This window comes from Dermacentor silvarum, chromosome 9, assembly GCF_013339745.2.
Source record: "Dermacentor silvarum isolate Dsil-2018 chromosome 9, BIME_Dsil_1.4, whole genome shotgun sequence".
NCBI lineage: Eukaryota > Metazoa > Arthropoda > Arachnida > Ixodida > Ixodidae > Dermacentor > Dermacentor silvarum.
The window spans coordinates 57,558,214-57,579,675 of NC_051162.1; the positions used below are offsets into that span (position 1 = coordinate 57,558,214).

The 21,462-nt window shown below is 51.1% G+C and overlaps 1 protein-coding gene across 3 annotated transcripts in view; it reads left to right on the top strand.

The window, feature by feature from the left end:
• The window catches only part of LOC125940215 (TNF receptor-associated factor 6-like), a 35,446-nt gene extending 15,941 nt beyond the window's left edge, over nucleotides 1–19,505 (top strand). The window contains exon 3 of one of the 3 annotated variants that reach the window (XR_007463442.1): nucleotides 19,347–19,505. Coding sequence is in view for 2 of the 3 variants with exons in the window: in XM_049656043.1 (XP_049512000.1) it covers nucleotides 17,820–18,914 (1,095 nt within the window). In the remaining variant the exon portion in view is untranslated. Of the gene's footprint in view, nucleotides 1–17,819; nucleotides 19,018–19,346 lie in introns of those variants that run through there. The other 2 variants (XM_049656042.1, XM_049656043.1) reach the window with 2 other exon arrangements.
• Nucleotides 19,506–21,462: the final 1,957 nt, after the last annotated feature.

A 21,462-nucleotide genomic window follows, 5' to 3' on the forward strand; every position in this document is an offset into this window, starting at 1 on the left:
CGGGGGGGGGGGCGGGGGAAAAAGCAGCGCATGACATGTACGCGGAGCAGGGTCAGGGTCGCAGCGCCCCTACCGCCGATGGGTGGCGAAACGTGCTGAGAAACTCTCCCATTGTTTCCCCGACGGGTGAGAAGGCCGTAAGAAGCGAGCGCGCGCGCCAGTCGAGCCCGGCCGTGGCTGACCATGCTCGCCAACTTGCGCGTGCTCGTCTGCAAGTGTCTCAAGAAAAACAGAAACAACGCTACGACCTCCGTCACCGTGATGTGCATTTGGCGCCCGGCACCCTCGTGTTGCTTTGGTCACAATCGCGTAAAGTTGGCCTTTGTGAAAAACTGCTCTCCTGTTACACAGGCCCATATCGCGTGCTCCGCCAAGTGACCGATGTCACCTACGAAATCGTTCTAGCCACGCCCACTACGTCCTCCGCTGTGACCACCAGTGATATTGTCCACGTCGCCCGGCTCAAACCCTACACCTCTCCAAGCACCTTGGATATTTAACAGCACCGTGACGGCGCTTTTGCCGCCGGGGGGGTAGTATTACGATAACATCGAAAGATGTTGAAGAGATGAGCCGCCGCGCGAAAGACGACGAAGTGTGTCTGTGCTCTTGGTGCGAGCGATTGTGGGCCTGGCTGTCTGGCTTCTGTGAAAATAGCCTGTAAATAGCCTCTTTCGTCTGTGTTCTTTCACACGTAACAATATTGTCGCAGGACGCGAAGAACAGCACACAGGACGACGGCACAACAACAAACACAAGCTCTATATTCAAGGCCCAAGAAGAATTGGCCGCGCCAACTTTATCTTCTTCGGAGAGGGACATGCTTGTGCTCGTGTCCCTCACTTCGTTGTCTTCTTTAGTCGTGACAGCCTCCCTTCCAAGAAAGCATCGTCCCGATGCTTTGTCGTGACGACGCCAGGATCGGTTCTCGCGTATGCTGCAGTGATTTCATTCGGACAAATAAGGCTTCATCCGGACGACGTGCACAATCTCCGGTGTATGCCGTAGACGCCTTGAGGAATGTGGGCTATCGGAGACGACTTCATAGTTGACGTCCGAGAGACGTCGGATGACTTTATACGGGCCGAAGTACCTTCTCAATAGTTTCTCTGAAAGGCCACGACGGCGAACAGAAGTCCAGACCCAAACTCTTTCTCCAGGCTCGTAGGAGACTTTTCGGTGGCGAAGGTTATAGCGCCCTGCATCGTACTCCTGCTGCCGACGAATACGTATGCGTGCAAGTTGTCGGGCTTCTTCAGCACGCTGAGCAATGTAGTCAGCGTCAGTTTCGACGCCATCGCATCCATGTTCATGCGGCAACATTGCGTCGAGCATGGTTGTGACATCGCGACCGTGGAGAAGGCGGAACGGTGTCATCCTCGTTGTCTCTTGCTGAGCCGTATTATATGCAAAAGTGACATACGGCAATATCTCGTGCCAATTTTTATGCTCCACATCAACATACATGCAAAGCATATCCGCAAGTGTCTTATTGAGGCGCTCCGTGAGTCTATTCGTTTGCGGATGGTGCGCCGTTGCTTGCCGATGAGATGCGCCACTAAGTCTTAAAACTGTGCCCAATAGCTCGGCTGTGAATGCAGTTCCTCTGTCAGTTATTATTACTGTGGGGGCGCCACGTCTCAGCACGACATTCTCTATAAAAAATCGAGCTGCTTCACTGGCCGTTCCCCGCGGTAGAGCTTTAGTTTCGGCGTAGCGCGTGAGATAGTCCGTTCCTACGATAATCCATCGGTGTCCCGTAGCAGAAGTTGGAAATGGGCCTAGCAGATCCATTCCGACTTGTGCAAATGGAGTTCTGTGTACTTCGATAGGATGGAGGAAGCCTGCAGCTTTGACGGCTGGCACTTTCCGCCGCTAGCAATCAAGGCATGTCCGGACGTACTGTTGAACAGTCGCCGTCAATCTTGGCCAGTAATACCTTTGTCTCACTCTGCAGAGTGTTCGTGTGAAGCCCAAATGGCCGGATGTTGCTTCATCATGGCATGCCTGCAATATTTCATTCCTGAGAGATGGTGGGACGACGAGCAAGTAAGTGCTTCCGTTTGGAGAGAAGTTCACTTTATAGAGGACGTCATTGCGTAAGCAAAATGATGAAAGTCCTCTTCCAAAACGTTTTGGCAGGGTAGAAGTGCGACCCTCTAGGAAGCTGATAATGGGCTCCAATTCTGGGTCTTCGCGTTGCTGTTGCGCGAGCGTAGCCGTGTTGACAACTGCAACAAACGCTGTAGCGTCGTCATCGTCTGCACTTGCAGGTTCGAATGGGGCGCGAGAAAGGCAGTGCGCGTCCGTATGCCGCTTTCCCGACTTGTACACAATAGCCATGTCGAATTCTTGAAGTTTAAGGCTCCAGCGCGCCGATCGTCCTGATGTGTCTTTTAAGTTCGTCGAGCGCAATGTAGTACTGGTATCGGTATACATGCGCCCGGAAGTTAGCTCCCGCACACACGGTTCGTTCACATGGATTCGCGCTTTGCGCAGATGTTACCCAAACGACGACTTCCTGATAGGTGGCGATTTCAACGCCAAGCATCCGCAGTGGGGCTATGATTATCACACGCCCCGTGGAACGGCACTCGTAGATGCCACGGATACAACTGACTTAGTGCTCGCAAATGACACCGACTACCCCACCCGAGCCGCGCTGCATAGTGGACAGCGTAACACGACCCCGGACCAGACGTTGTCCACACCAGACTACGTGAAAGACTGGCGATGCGATCCAGACGCTTGGGGCAGCGACCACTATCCACTGTGGATTACTTTGAACATGGGACGAAAATGGGGGGCCGGCCTCGCTGTGCGCACGATCAGGTGGGATGCCTACAGAAGAGCATTTGCGGAGCAACCCAAAACTGCATCCGTACGAGAGCGGGCGTCGCACGCCCTGTGAATAGCCACAACTGAAACGGAGGTAAGAGCTGATGCACCGGCGCCGGACATGCACATGCTAAACCTTTGGGATGCGCGCAAGCAAGCACAGTTGACGTACGTAGAGAATGGCCGACAACATCGCGACCGTGTGCGACTTCGACGTCGTACTGCCGTCGCTAGAAGATACGCCAAGCGCCTGTATCGGGAACGTTGGAGCCAGCACTGCTCATCATTCAATGAAATAACTGGCCCCCATAAGGTTTGGTACACATTCAAGGCTATGACAGGTCAGCGCAAAACACGCAATGCTATTTCAAACGTCTTGCTTAAAACTGGCCAGTCAGTCATCCAGCTCCAAGATGATGCCGCGAAGACGTTCTTTCCCCAACCGTCGAGGTCCCCGAACGCCGACACTTACCGGAAAACGCAGCCAGTGGCCGACGAGGGCCTCCAGGCCCCATTCTCGGTCTTCGAGCTCGAACAGGCATTTTCTTCTATAAACGCGCGCAGCGCACCAGGCCATGACGGCGTGACGTGGGTGGCTCTGCGGAATCTTGGATAATACGCAAAGAAGCAACTTCTCGATGAGATTAATGCAGTGTGGGTCAACGGTGAAATCCCAGCAGGATGGAGGCATTCGATCGTCACACCCATACCGAAACCAAACAAACAGCCAGATGTACTGTCGAACATGCGCCCAGTATCGCTCACACTTACTACGTGTAAGCTGGCGGAGCGAATGGCCCTTACGCGCATATCTCACTTTCTAAAAACAGAGGGTCGCTTCCATCCAGCACAGACAGGGTTTCGACCAAACCTTGGCACCCATGACAGTCTCCTGCTTGTGAAGGAAGGTGTACTGCGTCGAAAGACGGTCGGACGAGGAAACCGTCACCCGAGCATCCTCGTGGTGGTGGACCTCCGAAAAGCTTTTGACACTGTGACGCATGAGGCAATCATCGAAGCAGCAGAGAGGCACGGAATCACATGCCGCCCACTCAACTTTGTGCGCTCTTTCCTTCAAGATCGCACTTTTTCCGTACGGGTAGACGGAAACGTCGGAAAGGTTTACCCAAACATGGTGGGAGTCCCGCAAGGCTCCATACTGTCACCCCTGCTCTTTAATTTGACTATGATAGGCGTGGCTCAGCGACTAGAGGCTATTTCCGAACTGGGCTTCACCATTTACGCAGATGACATCACGTTATGGACTCCGTCACGACCGATTCACAATCAGCAAGAGACCCTGCAGGCGGCACTTGATGTTATTGACCACTACCTGCCACAAACTGGTATGATCGGAAAAACCAGTGCGCGTTCTCGGGATACCTATTGACCACACAGGCACAGCGGATGCGTGGCTCGCTGATCTCCGCCGGACGTGGCACAAGACTATGCACCTCATAAAACGGATCTGCTTCCGCATGGGTGGCGCTGGTACCGACGTATGCCGAAAACTTGTGAGTGCTTTGCTGACATCCCGAGCGATATACGGAGCACGCTGTTATGACCTGCTTGCTCGGCACTGGACACAGCTAGAGGATCTCCACAGAGCAGCTCTCCGCATCATCACAGAGCTCCCGAAGCACATACGTGTCAAGGAGCTGCATCGATATGCGAAGTTGCCTACCCTCCGCGCAACCATAGAAGCATCAAAGGCAGGCCACGAGGAGCGCCTGAAGCACACCAGACAAGGAAGGGCACTACTGGCCTACATGGGAAAGGACATATCAACTTTACCCGAACTGCCATCCGAAATACCACCTTGGGATGACATTGCTGTCGTCGACACTACACCAACGGCCCCGAAACATGGGCGCACAACATGCGCACCGTCGGGCAGCATTTGCTGCGCGTCATGCGCAGAGTCTGGCAGATGCACCATTAAGCCAGGAACAAGTGTACACTGATGCAGCTTTCGACCCACGCACCAGTGAGGGAGCACTCGCCTACCACGTAGTCAGTTCTTGTGCGACACATTCTACCTTCATAACTGCTGATGCCGACGACCCAACGGAACTTGAACTCCGGGCGATAGGCTGGGCAGTAGACCAGGTCTCAAGCAACACGCATGCAAAACACATCAATATATACACAGATTCCCAATATGCGCTGCATGCTTGCAAGTCTCGCCACATAACCTCATCAGAAGTTCTTCTGGTCAAGTAGGCCTACAGGCGTGCAGAGGTCCGCGGGGTCACTGCAACACTTCATTGGATCCCTGGTCACCAGGGCATCGAGGGAAATGACAGAGCCAATGAGGCGGCGCGCGCCCTTCTTTCCAACCGCGTCATCTCCCGGGATCCTTCAGAGACCCTCAGCACCAGCACAACTAGCATGACAAAAGGACCACCGTATGACCCAGACAGAGCTCTGAGAGTAGCAGCCAACCGACGCAAGAGGGAACTCCGTGGGAGTGTCCCGCCAGACCCAAACCCACTTCCCGTGGGTCTTCCCAGGTCGGGGCAGGTGCTGCTGCATAGGCTCCGTTCCGGCTTCGTCCTCACACCGGACGTGCTGGAGCGGTGGCGGCAATACCGGCCACGCCAGGAGAGACGCCCTCCTTTCCCTTCTCCTGACTCTCTTCCGTCGCAGGAACCTGGCCCCTCGACAGCCTCTGAGGACGAAGAAGCACCCCAGGAGCCGCACAGGTGTCCTGACTGGCGTGGCCACGCGACCATCCGCAGCCCATTTGTTTTGCGAGTGCCAGCGCCACGCTAAGCAGCGGGACCACCACCTGAGGGTGGTGCAAGTGTCGTCCTACGAGGAGTGGATTAGGCCGGCAACTGGATTGGCGGATTCCGACAGGGCCATTCTAGACTCGCTCTTGGGTTTCGCCGAGGACACGCAGCTTCTAGGACGGATCTAATTTCTCCTTCCCTCTCCCCTTCGTATTCCACATAATAGGCCTTCGAGCCATCCTCCAATAAATACATTTTATCATCATCAAGCTCGTCACCAACAGAGTGAGTGGTGGTCACTGACAACATCGAACGAGCGGCCGTACAAATACGGACTAAAAGAGAATCAATATAACGTCACCAGAGTAATCTCGGGTCATTTGGGCATTCATTGCCGAGACTGCAGTGGCTGCAAACCCATGTTTAAAGATACTACTGTTTTGTATAGGGCTCACAGCAGGATGACAAGGGACATTGTGGAGGCCTATGAAATAGCAAAATTAGGAGAAAGGTGCGTGAGCAAGTCTTCAATGTCACTATCCAAAAAAGAGATACGATACCTAGGTTTATCAATGTAACTTTTCCAGTATTTGTTTTGATCATGCCTTAGACGTGTGTACGGTTCATCGATATGCGCCACTGAATGTTCCATTTTTTGTCCTTTTATCTTCTTTGTTTCCGCTCATTCGATTATATTTATCAGTGCGTGCGAAAATAAAAAATAACTCCATCTCGCTAAAGGGAACCATGTGTGGATGCGAAGCAGCGGGGAGATGGTTTCGCAGCAGCGGCCCGAGCGCTCATCGCGGCCCTGCACAGGAGAGAGAATGAGGCGCGCCCGCTCCGTCATTTTCATACCGCGGAACTACCGTGGCGCCCCCAGTGGAGTATGCAGATGTCGCGCCACCTGTCGAGCGCGCCGCTCTGGATTCCTAGAGGAGAGAAAGGGGGAGCGTAGGAGAGGAGAGAGGGGTATGGGACGCTCATGCGCTGTGGGGGTGTGGCACGCGGGCGGCGCTCCGTAGAGTATTCCTAGAGGAATGAAAGGGGGAGCGTAGGAGAGGAGAGAGAGGGGAGGGGACGCGCATGCGCTGGGGGGGGGTGTGGGACGCGGGCGCCGCTCCGTACAGGATTCCTAGAGGAGAGAAAGGGGGGAGCGTAGGAGAGGAGAGAGAAGGGGAGGGGACGCACATGCGCTGTGTGGGTGTGGGACGCGGGAGCGACGGACTGAGCAGCCGGCAAGAAACTCTTCGCATTTAAAATCTATAGTTGAAAGTAGCGCTGTCTCGGTGTGTCTGTTTCTTTCTACGTCCTCGTCCAGTTGCGCTTACACATTCTATCATGGATTCCAACCAATTATCCCGCCAACGTGTTCTAACTAAAATTATCACTTCAAACAAATGCAATTAATAGATTTATGTGCCCTGAACAAGGTTCTTTCAGTGGATTCGACACTTCAAATTTTCATACCACAATAAGTTACATATCAGTGCAGTCTATATAACAATGAAACTTTATACCAAAGTCGACTGCCACCTGTTTCTCTCTGACACATTCTGAAGACTATCCCAAAGAAGTTAGCAGCAAAAGTACTATCATGCTGTTGGGTGTAAATAAGTTGTGAGAAAGTAAACCTTTCTTTTTTAACCCGCGGCAGCAGGTTGCCTACATTTAGCAGCAATTAACTGATAGATCGCGGTGTCATTGCTTGTTATTTAGGCGCCAACACCTAAGAAAAAGCATTCCGATTTTTGCCGATGACATCTCAAGAATAAAAACTCAAGTATCGGACTTTGCTAAAGCTCAAAACAACTTGTTTTTATAGAAGACTTGTGCAGAGAATGAAATATTGCATGCTGATGTGGACTGTTAGTTGCGTATTTTTAATTACCTGCTGACTGTGATGCGTGAGGACGTGTCTTTTTATACGTGTTCATCAAACTCAAATATTCCAAAGTATAAATACGAACCTACCGATGATTGCAATAAATCTTTGACCCCATCATATTCTTTACTTTATGATATTAGATCCTATACATAAGTACTTCAGCTGTTAACAATATGCTTTCAACATGGTCGTGCGAGCCCATATGCAATCGACAGGGCACGAGAAGCTCATTTACGTTGCACCAATAGAAAATCACTACTGACCAGTCGACTATATAGAGTTTCTTATTTTGTCTATCGTCCGGTTTCCAGCAGTGCGTTCCCAACACGCACCACACTCTGTTCATTGGTATTTAATTCACAATTTTTGGCCGGCTTTCGTGTCTGTTGCCCCTTTAAAAGTGAGATGCAGTCCTCTCGTCATATTTCTCGTGCGCCAGTAACGCAGTCTTCTGATTTCGCTTCACTGCTGTCACAGACGGAAAAGGCGCAGCGCTGATTGTATGTTCTTGCGCTATAGGAAATGGTGCCGAAAGTCTTCTATTGCCCGCCTGAATGACCGTGTACTTTCGCAGTTCGAATTCATGCGCTTCAGGCTTGTTTTTAAGTAATTTAGCTAAAACATTTTATAATTTCGTTACACCATGCATACAAGCTAAGCATGAAGAGAGCTTCACAACAAACTTTAATTCCTCCTGTCTGTTATGTTGGTGCTCTTCAATGCTTCTAAGAACTTGTTGTATACCCACACCGATAATTTTATAATTTCATGTGCATGTGCATGAGTACAAACATCTGTTTATGTAGAATACTTGTTTGTAGAACACGTTTCTACACTGTGATGGTCACTAGGGCCTGAAAACTCCACCCTAATTTTCGAAAAGCCAGGCGTATCGAGCTTTTTTTTTAATGCTGAAACATGGGTAGATTATGCTTGTTCATCATTGGAAACCAACGAACACAAAGTACACGTGGAGACAGAAGCGTGACTTGCATTTGGCATCTTCTATTTAAACTATCACCACCTAAGTTGGAACACAATACAGAAAGAGCAAAAACAAAACACGTCTACAGTGCCCATTAGATTATCGGATGGAGCTAATGTCCAAAATACCCCAGAACGGTGCGGCAGAAATGAAGATCCGTTAGCATACACCAGACCGCAACAAGATATGTGTCATCCACTATCTCAACAGAATGCTTGCTTCACCTTAACCGTAATTATAAGTGTTCTCTCATATTTATACCCGGTTAAAGAGCTGGTTTTCATTGATGTTGTGTTTGCTTCACGTAATGGCACCAATGCTCAATCTTGTAATGCTTTAAACCAAGCGAAGGTTACTGTTAGCTTCAAAAAAGTGGGCGAACGTGGCAGGGCTTTATGCTTTTTGCTTTATTGCCCACCAGGAGGCACTATCGCTGAGCAGAATCAACTGACAATTGTGATCATTATTGCTCAATGAACCAACTATCGCTCAGTGAGTGAACTGCGAACAATCGCTCAGTGTAATCGACTGTCAATTGAACAAGTGTGCATTGTGAATAAGGAAGCATTTTTTTCAACCATGAAACCCCTGCTATAACGCCTTCAGGCAAAGCGGTGAATATTTTATTTTATTCAGACATTCGCCTTCAGGCAAATGCCTGAATGAAATAAAATGTATACTACGTGGCTTTTACCTAACGAAGAATGAATGAATGAATGAAAAACTTTATATCACGAGCTTTTCAGCACATGCGCCGGATGGAAGTGGTTCCCACTTCACGGGAATCCATATGCTGCTCTCGCCTAACGATACAAAGCCTGGGTAGGTGCTATTTTAATAGCCCTGAACGGTGCATATATAATACCACCTCCATACGACCAACGCGCCGCACTATAAAGCAATATTTACTATCTAGCCATTCTGTTTTTACTGCGATAGCAATTATATTTTACGCGAACGAAGGATTAAGTACTGGAGACTATTTACAAGTATATTTACAAAAGATAGCCGCAGCGCTGGCCAGATGAGCCGACAGCTCGAGAGCCAAGAGCAGTTCGTCTTCTTCGTCTGGGTGCCCGCGCGCATCGTCCAGAAGAAACACGCAATATGCATGTAGCATTATCCCCGGCGGCAGAAGGACCGTCCCGGTGCGTCTAAATATGAGTGGTAACAGGAGGGTAATACGGTTTTAGGCGTGCTACATTCACAACCTCAGTGGAAGGCGGGGCAGATGAGGCATTGGTACTGACTGGGGCGATTTCATACGTAACTGGAGTCACGGCACGCAGCACTCGATATCGGCCTGTGTACCGAGGCAGGAGTTTTTCAGACAGGCCAACGTGACGAGTCGGTGACCACAGGAGTACCAGGGATCCAGGCGAAAAGTGAACGTCTCTGTGATGTCGATCGTACAAACGCCATTGGTTCTCTTGGGAGGTCAGGAGGCGAGCGCGGGCAATTTCGCGAGCTTGGGCTGCCCTGGTGATGGCGTCAAGTGCATATTCGCTGGTCTCTGCTGCGGCGGATGGAAGGAATGTGTCCAGTGGCAATGTGGGTTCTCGGCCAAACAACAGAAAGAACGGGGAATAGCCGGCAGTGTCGTGACGCGAAGAGTTATATGCAAATGTGACATACGGTAGGGCAATGTCCCAATCAGTATGGTCAGACGAGACATACTTTGCAAGCATGTCTGTCAGGGTTCGATTGAGACGCTCCGTGAGACCATTAGCCTGTGGATGGTAAGACGTAGTCAGCTTGTGCCTGGTTGAGCAGGACTGCAGGATGTCGGCGATGACTTTAGAACGGAAAGTCCGACCACGGTCAGTGAGTAGTTGGCGTGGAGCTCCATGCTGCAGAATCACGTCGCGTAAAAGAAAATCGGCGACATCTGTGCCGCAGCTTGTGGGAAGCGCTCTGGTGATGGCGTAGCGCGTGGCGTAATCTGTCGCCACAGCGACCCACTTGTTGCCAGACGTTGATAGAGGGAAAGGGCCGAGTAAGTCCAAGCCAACGCGAAAGAACGGCTCCAAAGGAATGTCGAGCGGTTGAAGGCATCCGGCAGGGAGCGTCGATGGTGTTTTTCGGCGCTGGAATTTATAACCCGCCGCAACGTATTTCCCGACGGGGCGGGCAAGGCCTGGCCAAAAGAAGCATCGATGACTCCGGTCGTAGGTGCGGGAGACGCCGAGGTGACCTGCCGTTGGAAAGTCGTGAAGTTCTTGGAGAACAGCTGACCGGAGGTGCCGAGGAATGACTAGGAGTAGGGCAGGACCGTCGGGGCGGACGTTGTGGCGGTATAATACACCATCCCGGAGAACAAACAAATGAAGGGACGAATCAGAAGGCGAAGATTCCAAACGATCAATGATGGCACGCCAGGTGCCATCACGGCGTTGCTCGTCGGCGACTTGTGGCAGCTGAGAAACCGAGAAAACGCAAGCGTCGGCATCGGTGTCAGGGTCGGCGGGTGGTTCGTCCACTGGATAGCGTGATAAGCAGTCTGCGTCTTGATGTAGGGCCCGACTTGTAGACTACCGCATAGGAATATTCTTGTAGCCGGAGAGCCCAGCGACCAAGCCGGCCGGTAGGATCCTTGAGTGAGGAAAGCCTGCAGATCGCGTGGTGGTCAGTGATTACAGAGAAATGCGTGCCATACAAGTACGGGCGGAATTTAGAAACCGCCCAGACGAGAGCCAGGCATTCACAGTCTGTAATCGAATAGTTGCGCTCCGCTGCTATGAGGAGGCGGCTAGCGTAGGCGATAACACTATCGCGTCCCTGTTGGCGTTGGGCTAAGACGGCTCCGATACCGTGACCACTGGCATCGGTACGGACCTCTGTAGGGGGGACGGGTCAAAGTGGGCCAGAATAGGCGGCGTGGTGAGAACGTTGGTCAGGTGGGCAAACGAGGCAGTATGAGCGTGACCCAACGTAAACGGCACGTCCTTCTTCAGAAGATCAGTAAGTGGTCGGGCAATCACTGCGAAGTCTTGAACGAATCGTCGGAAGTAGGAGCAGAGTCCTACAAAACTTCTTACGTCTTTGACAGACTGGGGTACAGGAAAAGACGTGACAGCACGAATTTTCTCCGGGTCTGGTTGAATACCGGAAGCGTCGACGAGGTGGCCCAGCCCTGTAATCTGCCGACGACCGAAGTCACACTTAGAGGAATTTAGTTGGAGCCCAGCCTCACGGAAGACTTGAAGAACAGCTGATAAGCGCTCAAGATGTGTCTCAAACGTAGGCGAAAATACGAGAACATCGTCTAGGTAGCAAAGGCATGTTGACCATTTGAACCCCTGAAGCAAAGAGTCCATCACACGCTCGAATGTGGCTGGGGCGTTGCATAGACCGAATGGCATAACTTTGAATTGATACAGACCTTCAGGGGTGACACAGAAATTTGTCAATAACCAGACCGAAGGTCTGTTGATGAGAAGTAGTTGGCACCGTGGAGACAATCGAGGGCGTCGTTAATGCGAGGCAAGGGGTAGACGTCTTTTTTGGTAATTCGGTTTAGATGACGATAATCGACACAGAAGCGCCACATGCCATATTTCTTTTTAACAAGCACAACGGGTGACGCCCAAGGGCTCGACGAGGGTTCAACAATGCCTTTGGCAAGCATCTTGTGCAATTCATCTTGAATAACTTTACGCTCTGAAACAGAAACTCGATATGGCCGACGATGAATAGGACTGGCATCACCAGTATTTATGTGATGCTTAACAATTGAAGTCTGGCCCAATTGTCGGTTGTTGAGGTCGAAGATGTCTTGGTAAGAAACCAAAAGGCGACACAGAGCTGCTGCTTGTTCAGGCAACAGGTCCGCGGCAATCATGGGACTAAAGGTTGCGTCAAGGCAAATAGCATCCTGCGGAAATGAATAATCGGAGCTGCCGTCCACTGAAAACGCCGTGACGTGGTCATCTCCTATAGCACGCAGCGTTGCAACCGATATGCCTTGGGGTAGAACTTGCATTGTTAGGCCAAAATTAACGACGGGGAGGCATGTCCGGTTATCGGCGACGGTTACGACGGAGTGGGGCACAGTTATATCGCGCATCAAAAGGACATCAGGAACTGGTGAAGCGACGTAATCACCCTCGGGCACAGGGAAAGATGAAAGCAAATCGACGAAAGTCAAGGTTTTAGGCGGCAGGCGGACGAAGGCGGTCGCACTAAAGTTGTTCGGCTGTTCAGCACGAATATGCGCGAGTAGAGGAAGTTCGAGGCAAAGGGTGCCGGTAGAACGGTCGATCAAAGCTGAATGCACCGTAAGACAGTCTAGTCCAAGTGTTAGGTCATGGGGACAATTGGTCAGCACTGTAAAAAGAACTGGAACGTGGCGGTCGACGATACTTATCCGGGAAGTACACATTCCAGTGACGGCAACAGTGCTGTCATCAGCGACGCGTACGGCTTGGCTAGTAGCAGGTGTGAGAACCTTCTTCAGTCGACGACGGAGGTTATTACTCATTATGGAAACCTGGGCTAAAGTATCTATTAACGCCGTCAAAGGTACACCGTCGACGTGGGCATCAAGTAAGTTCTGGTGCGTTGGGAGCGTCTATGGAGGATTTCGACACGGCGAAGATAATGCAGCGCTACCCCCAGGAGCTGCATGGTCTAGTTTTCCGTCCGGGAGGGTCGACAATTGGTCGGCGACGAATAGCGGCGTGGCTGGGGTGACGGGGACCGACGGCGCTAAGGTGACGGCGAGCGAGTGGGACGACTGTCATCGACGGATACGTGAGAGGTAGAAGGCATACGGCGAGGCGAATAGCGGCGAGGGTCGGCATATGGGCGAGGAGACGGGGAAAAGTAGCTCGAATACGGCGATGTCCAGGAGGTGCGCCATTGGCGAGCGACGTGGCCAATGCGGTGGCAACGAAAGCAAATGAGCTTGTCGTCCAGAGTTCTCCACTCTGTAGGGTTGCGGTATCTGGGAACGGAATACAGATCGCTGTGAGGCGCAGCTGTCGGCACCAGTCGGGCGTCTGGTCGGGAGACGAAGCAGGCAGCAGGAAATCCGAGGTTGGCAAATTCTTGCCGCTCAACCTCCTGAATGAGGGAGATCGCTGGGGCTGATTGGTCAATGGTGGGGTCAAGTGGGCGTGGATGGAACGTGGCAGGACTGGCAGCCTCGAGCTCGCGGCGAACATTACGTGTGACGGTCTCATTGGAGAGGGGTGAAGTGGTGAGGGCGACGCAGGACGACGTCGCAGCCGTGTTCGGGAGCCGGGAGAACTGTGGAATGACGCGGCGGCTTTTGGCGAGCTCAAAGCGGTGGCATTCCTTGACAATGACGTCGATGGTGGACACATTGTGGAAGATCAACAAGTTGAACGCGTCGTCCGCGATCCCTTTGAGAACGTGGCCTACCTTGTCAACTTCGACCATGTTCTCGTCGACTTTCCGGCAAAGAGCTAGCACGTCTTGTATGTGCGAGACATACGATTCAGTGGAAGACTGTACTCGGGTAGCAAGCTCTTTTCTTGCAGCCTGCTGCCGACCGGTTGGATTTCCAAAGAGGTCGCGGAGCTTCTCCTTGAAAGCGTCCCAGCTAGAGATCTCCTCCTCGTGTGTCCGGAACCAGACACGATGTGTTCCGCCCAAGTAGAAAAGGACATTCGCTAGCATTATGGTAGGGTCCCAGTGGTTGTTGCGGCTAACAAGCTCATACATGCCAAGCCAGTCATCAACGTCGACATTATCTTGGCCGGATAATATGCCAGGATCGTGGAGAGTGGCAACCGTGACGTACGTTGTGGTTGGAGTTGCAGTAGTAGCAGCAGACGAGGTGTCGTCACCGGGAGCCATGGTGGAAAGCTGGACGGTGCGGCCGCTGCAGAGCTTCGTGGCGAGGACGGGGACCGGCACGCTCCACCCAAATGTTACGCGAACGAATGATTAAGTACTTGAGACTATTTACAAGCATATTTACAAAAGATAGCTGCAGCGCTGGCCAGATCAGCCGACAGCTCGAGAGCCAAGAGCAGTTCGTCTCCTTCGTCTGGGCGCCCGCGCGCATCGTGCAATATGCATGTAGCAATATGGACACTCCAGGCGCGAGGTTCCTAACCGTCAGGTTCCGTATAAAGCCCAAAGACGCTAACATGGTCACCGCGCGTCGTATGCTGTATGTGCGAGAGAAAGCATGCGAGGGTGAGCAGACGATGCGGCTCACTCTCGCGCGCGCAAGGGAGGAAAGCGGGTAGGAAGCGCGTCGTCTTCTGTCGCGCGCAAGACTGTGGGGAAAGGGGAGGGAGGGGGTTCTACCAACACCTATATAGCACAAGGCCTGTGCACTTCGATCCATGACGTCATGCCACCTTGCCCGATTGCCATAGTATCTAATGGGGATGCTCCCGAGTAAGCCGCGCTGATTTTGACGTCACCTCTTTCAGCAGGCCGTGCTTCACAGTAAATTTCGGTCCAAATAGCCTGACGTCATAAATCAGAGTGCACACGTCTATTATCTAGGAGGCGTTGGTTCTACACCGGCGGATGCAGCGTAAGGAGCGGCCGAGCGGGCCACCCTATCTTGAAAGCCATCTGCGACGCATATATGCGACAGCGTATACGCCAACCGCCGTGCGCTGTCTTTTCGCGGCTTACTTCGCGTTGATGCAAGACGCACCACGAAGGTCAATTCGCTCGCTGCTGCTGCCCATAGGTCGGCAGCGTGGGAGAACACTCACTCACCATAATTTTTTTCCAGGCCCCGTACTCACTCACGTTCACACTCACCTCCACTCACACTCACTCGAACTCGCACTCACACTCACTGGCACTCACTCACACTCGCACTCACCCGCACTCACACTCACTGGTACTCACTCGCACTCTCCTGCACTCACACTCACTGGCACTCACTCGCACTCGCACTCACCTGCACTCACATTCACTGGCACTCACTCGCACTCGCACTCACCTGCACTCACATTCACTGGCACTCACTCGCACTCGCCCTCACCTGCACTCACACTCCGTGGCACTCACTCGCACTCACCTGCACTCACACTCACTCACATTCGCTGGCACTCACTCGCACTCACCTCCACTCACACTCACCCCTTTGAAATGAGTGCGAGTGTGAGTGAGTGCACTCATGAGTCACTGTGCCGAACTATACCGCTCACAATTTTTGTATATTCATAACGAAGCTTCCAATTTAGCACTTGTTGCATCGGGATCGAGTGCGCCAAGGCGGTGTTTTGGACCCAGTTTTATTTTTAATATACATAAAAGATTTGCCTTCCCGATTACATGGTAACAGCCGTCTATTCGCTAACTATTGTATTTCGTACCGCGAAATTAATCACAGTGATAATCACCACATACAAAATTCTGCCTTTTCTTGGTGTCAGGAGTGGCAGATGACTCTAAATGCCCAAAAATCTGTAACGCTAACAGTAAGAAAGAAACAGATATCTGAGCTTACTTACATTATTAATGACACACATCTCACTTGTGCATTTCAGCGTAAATATTTAGATGTCACTTTAGCATACGCTCTCTGATTGCAAAATCATGTTAACAAAATAACCTCAAGTGGAAATCAATGTACATGCTGAGCACTAAAGCGACTCTTCTGAGAAGACACCTTCGTCTTGCGCCCCCAGATAAAATTTGCTGGCCTACAACATGCTTGTTCGAACAGGATGCGCAGCTATAGCCGCGAGCGAATTGACCTTCGTGCCGCCTCCCGCTTCAAAGCGAACTAAACGTCGAAAACACAGCGCATACGAAGTTACCGGCTCTAGTTGAACATAGTTCACGTCGCGAATCGCTTTGAAGAGGAGGACCGCGCGGGCGCGCACTTTTTCCACGTCGCAGATCGCTTTCGAGATACGACACCCACGCGACCGCCGCCAGACAAAGACGACCCTCCCCCCTCCTCTCCCCTGTCCCCCCCCCCCCCGTGCATGACGCGCGACAGAAGCAGCGCGCTTCCACCCCGCATTTCCCCTCGCACGCGCGAGATTGAGCAGCAAGTGTCAGCTAACCCTCGCAAGCTTGCACTCGCATACGCAGCGTACCACCGGCACGCGACGACGATCTTACCGTGTTTGGACTTTATACGGAGCCTCACAACGACGTCCACGACCACGGCAGAAGTTCGCTTGGAGTGTCCATATAATTGCTATCGCAATATAATATCTCCGCTCATTTAATTATACATTGTCTCACTCATGCCTGAACCTTGGATTATTACAACCTTAGTGAGTGGTTTCTATCTTGGCGGCACAATTTGCTAGCGCAATAAGTCATCACCGCGAGTGAGCTTGTACACACAACGCGTTTCCATTTTTCCTCAAGCAAGGTGAACCGATATCACCTCTGCTTATCGTTCAAGCATTCACCACGTTCACACTCACTTCCACTCACAAGCACTCACTCATGTTCACACTCACCTGCACTCACACTCACGTTCACACTCACCTCTATACACCCAGAAGCACTCACCACGTTCACACTCACATCACTCAGTCCCGTTCACACTCAGCTGCACTTACACAGCACTCAGTCACGTTCACACTAATCTCCACTCACACTCACAGGCAGTCACCACGTTCACACTCACTTCCACTCACACTCATTGGATCTCGCCACCACTCACACTCACTGGCACTCACCGGCACTCACTCGCACTCACTAGCACTCACTCTCACTCGCACTCACTTCCACTCGCACTCACTTCCACTCGCACTCACTGGCACTCACTCGCCCTCGCACTCACCTCCACTCACACTCACTGGCACTCACTCGCACTCGCCTGCACTCACACTCACTGGCACTCACTCGCGCTCGCACTCACCTCCACTCACACTCACTGGCACTCACTCGCACTCGCCTGCACTCACACTCACTGGCACTCACTCGCGCTCGCACTCACCTCCACTCACACTCACAGGCACTCACTCGCACTCACCTGCGCTCGCACTCACCTGCGCTCACACTCACTGGTACTCACTCACACTCGCACTCACCTGCACTCACACTCACTGGCACTCGCACTCACCTGCACTCACACTCACTGGCACTCACTCGCACTCGTACTCACGCCTTTGAAGTAAGTGTGAGTGAGTGTGAGTGAGTGCGCCGACCTATGCTGCTGCCGCGCTTCCTCATTCGAGCGTTTTGACAGCGAGTTTCCGGGATCACCGAGTGAGATGTGTTCATGTTTGCTTGTGCGAGCGTGACACCGTGCTTGTTAATTTAGCCAATAAGCCTATGTTTAAAGATTATATTGCCGATAAAGCTACTATCCTTACTCTGTATTGCTGTCTACTAATTTGTTATCGCAATCGATGCTTCGCCTAACGGGCGAAACTGCGACTTTTTTTTTCTGTTTTATTTTTCGCAGGTAAAGTGCTGGAACGAAGAAACCGGATGTGAGGCTGTGATACCTGCTTCCGATATTGGCGAACATTTTCGCAAGAAATGCGGACAACATTCAGTTTCTTGTCCCAAGTGCTCCGCGACAGTTTTGTGCCGAAATGTGTGTGAACACATAGCGTCGTGCTGCAGCACAACATTTTCGGCTACTCGGGAGCAAGAAAAGACGAATGTAGCAGAACTCAAAGAATCATTCGACGAGGCTGTGGCTGGAATAAGGACCGAGTTGCAACGAATACTCGCTGATAATGACGCACAAAGGGAGATGCTCGACGATGTCAACCACGGAATAAACTCTCTGGGAGAAGCAATGAAAGACCAGTCCCCAGAGGCTGATAGACGGAGCAATGATGATTTTGTGGAAAAGACTGAGCTTGCTCGGAACGCTGCGGCGTTCTTGAAATCTCGCTCTGCCACACTGAGCAGCCAAATTGAGGAAATATTTCTCAGTGCAAACACTAATAGAGAAACATCGGGACAGGAAGCTGAAGGCAGTGCTGAAGAAGTACATGGAAACATAACAGCAAATACAGAGGAAATATCGAGGTTAACGTCACACCTGAAAGAAAGCACCCAAAAAGCACTGAAACACATTGAAGATGTGCTGCTGCAACTTTCCGTGAATACCACTAAGTACCATTTCATCATTAATGGAGTGAACTCCCTGAAAGAAAGAGCACTGGAGAAAGGCTCGGCGTTGTTTACCTTCAAGCGATTATGCTTCCGCGGTTACTTTATGGTGCCGGGTGTGGATTTCAGGAAACATGGTGACTCGGTCTCACTGCACATATTAATTGACCTGAAGAAAGGCCCATTCGATGAGGGAAATGCCTGGCCCTTCGCGTATGACATAAAGCTCAGCATAGTGCATCCAGTTTCGGGGCAAGTACGGACGCATGAGTTTAAAACCAGAAATGATACGTCGAAGCACCTAACAAAGCCAGAGGTGCCAAGTGAAGGATACGCATTTGTCACGAATGCGTCTTTTTACTTGAAAGACCTTGAGCGTGATGGCTATGTAAATGATAACGAGTTGCTCATCATATGGGAAATTATTTTATAAGAGAAGCTTGAACAGACACCGACGGGCGTTTATTCGCTCCGGTATTCCATATCCTGCAAAGAGGGTATTGCATACTTGAAGTTTCACTAGTCGAGTATTATTAAAGATGACTGATATATAAGATAGCTACGCTGCGCTCCCGAGTTTTTTTTTTCTAAGTCAGATTATATCACCTTGTGTATATTGAATTTTTTTCGTGTGTGCAATATATATTTCTTTCAGCAACGCAAGATTTGTCTCCGAGCCCTGAGTGCACAACACCGATATTAGAGATCCCACTCTTGGCAACTCGGGAAAAACTTCGCTGTTCTCTTAAAGTATGCACCAAGCCATTATAGAGACGGTGCGGAACACGCGATTTTGTTATGCTGTGTGCTCTGATGACTTAGTGTAAGTCTTACTCTAATATTAGTAGGACCGTATCCACTATAGGTGGGTTGGGCTGTCCCGTGCTATGGTTTGATTCGAAAGAGCAATGACTAGATGGTGACTAGCGCACACACGCCATCACTACCAGACATATCCTCATGTTAATATCATTGTTAGTTACGCATGTCTTTATGTAACCAGACTTACATTGAATAAACGTAAAGCTCATACGAGTGTTCGTATCATCGAAATTACGCACTACATTTTAGTAACAAAGACACATTTCTTTTTCAGTCACGTGTTTATAGCAATCACATCGATATTCGTATACGTAGCCACAAACTCACTCTAAGGCAGCAGCAGTTTCACATACCTTCCAGCAACGTTTAGCAACTTTCTGTTACTATTCTTTCTTCTCGCGACAACTATGGGTGTAACATTCATGATGTTTTCACATAGTCAAGGGATTGTAATTAGAACCTGTATTACCAGTTTTACAAACCAAGCTGACTGAAGAATTTTAACAGTGGGGCTGTTTAAGCTCTTGGTTAGGCCGCGTAGTGCGAACAAAAAACTGCGCCTGGCTATGACGTCACGTGCGTCGCCTAGCAACGCCTCGCACCAGCTGTGCGAGGCGTTGCTAGGCGACGCGCGTGACGTCATCGCTTGGCGAGGTTACCACCCTCGCAAAGGTTACCCTCGCCACAGCGCGAGGCGCGGCCGACGTATCCGGCGTCCGTCGGCGTGCCCCAGCTGCAGCCGGCGTCGAGATGCAACATGCTGCATTTCGTGCCGGCCTCGTCCCCCAGAATGGAACGCATCCGCGTCTCTTCGAGCAAGATGGACTGCTGGATAGCCGTGATAATGGAAGGCGCAAAAAACGACCCCTTTATAGTCCAACGTGTACACCACGCCGCGGCGCCTAGACGCATGCGCATTTTATACGAAACTAGGAGTTTCAGGATGATACGAAACTGCGAACTCGCTGCACGTGCCCAGGTATATGAAAACTGGTAGCGAAGCTTCCATTGAAGCCCATACGTTCAAAACATGGCGGCTTATCGGCGGTTCATGGGGCTTAGCGCCATCTGTGTGAGGAGGGAACACTTCCGGCGTAAGAAAAAATAACTTGACGTCATATCCGTTAAAAACAGAAGTGACGTCATTTTGTTCTCATGGGCGCGAAATTTGTTTTCGGAGGCCTGCCATTGGAGCTGTATATTCAAATGCCCCGCCATTTGACTTGACGGGCGTTCCGAGCTTTCAGCGCGGAAAGCGATGCAGAAAAAGGTCAGCCGTACGGGTGACGAAATCGCATCGCTGCTCAGAACATACTTTCTTTGGAGGCCGACGAACGCTTTGGGCGTAGATTGCGTAGAGTGCTCGTCCTTTCGTCGGACGCCAAGCCCGTCGGCCAGCGCTATCGCACGAAAACAACTAAAGTAAACAAGTATCTGACGGTCGCAACTCACTGCTTTTGAGTGAACAGGTTAAGAAACAATAAAACTACCCGCGTCACCTACTTCAGACAAACGTCGACATGCAAAACAACACAACATGTGAGGGGGGCGTATTGTAACAGGTGAACTTTACGAGCGTGCCTTTCCAAGCACTCCCAATAGCTACATTGCATTGTAAGTGAAAGCGGCGTCAACGCCCGCCGCTATCTCTGGGCGCTCTCACGGTGGGCGCTGAAAAAATGTATTTATTATAAATGACCAAGTGAAATAGAGTTGTATGTTCTCGACATGCGTATATAAAATGGATTAGGAATATTATTCTTGTTCAATGAATATAACTGCGTGTCGCTTTAATTAAAAAACGTCTTTTTCTTTCCCAGTGTTTATTCCCTCCAAACATAGTCGCGCTTCAATCGCTGCTCCCATAACCAGCCTTGCTGATGTCGGTGACAATTGGTTCTGACCCGCTTTTCGCTCGAAGCTTCGCGACCTATGTGGATCGACCTTGCACGTGCCACCACCAGTATCCATCAGCCCATCTTGCTCGACGAGACGCGGATGCGGTCCATTCTGAGTGACGAGGCCAGCGTGAAATGCAGCATGTCGCATCTCGACGCCGGCTGCAGCCGGGGCACGCTGACGAACGCCGGATACGTCGGCCACGCCACGCGCCGGACTATATAGAGTGCTGCGCTTTCTCTGCATGGCGTCCCCGTGAC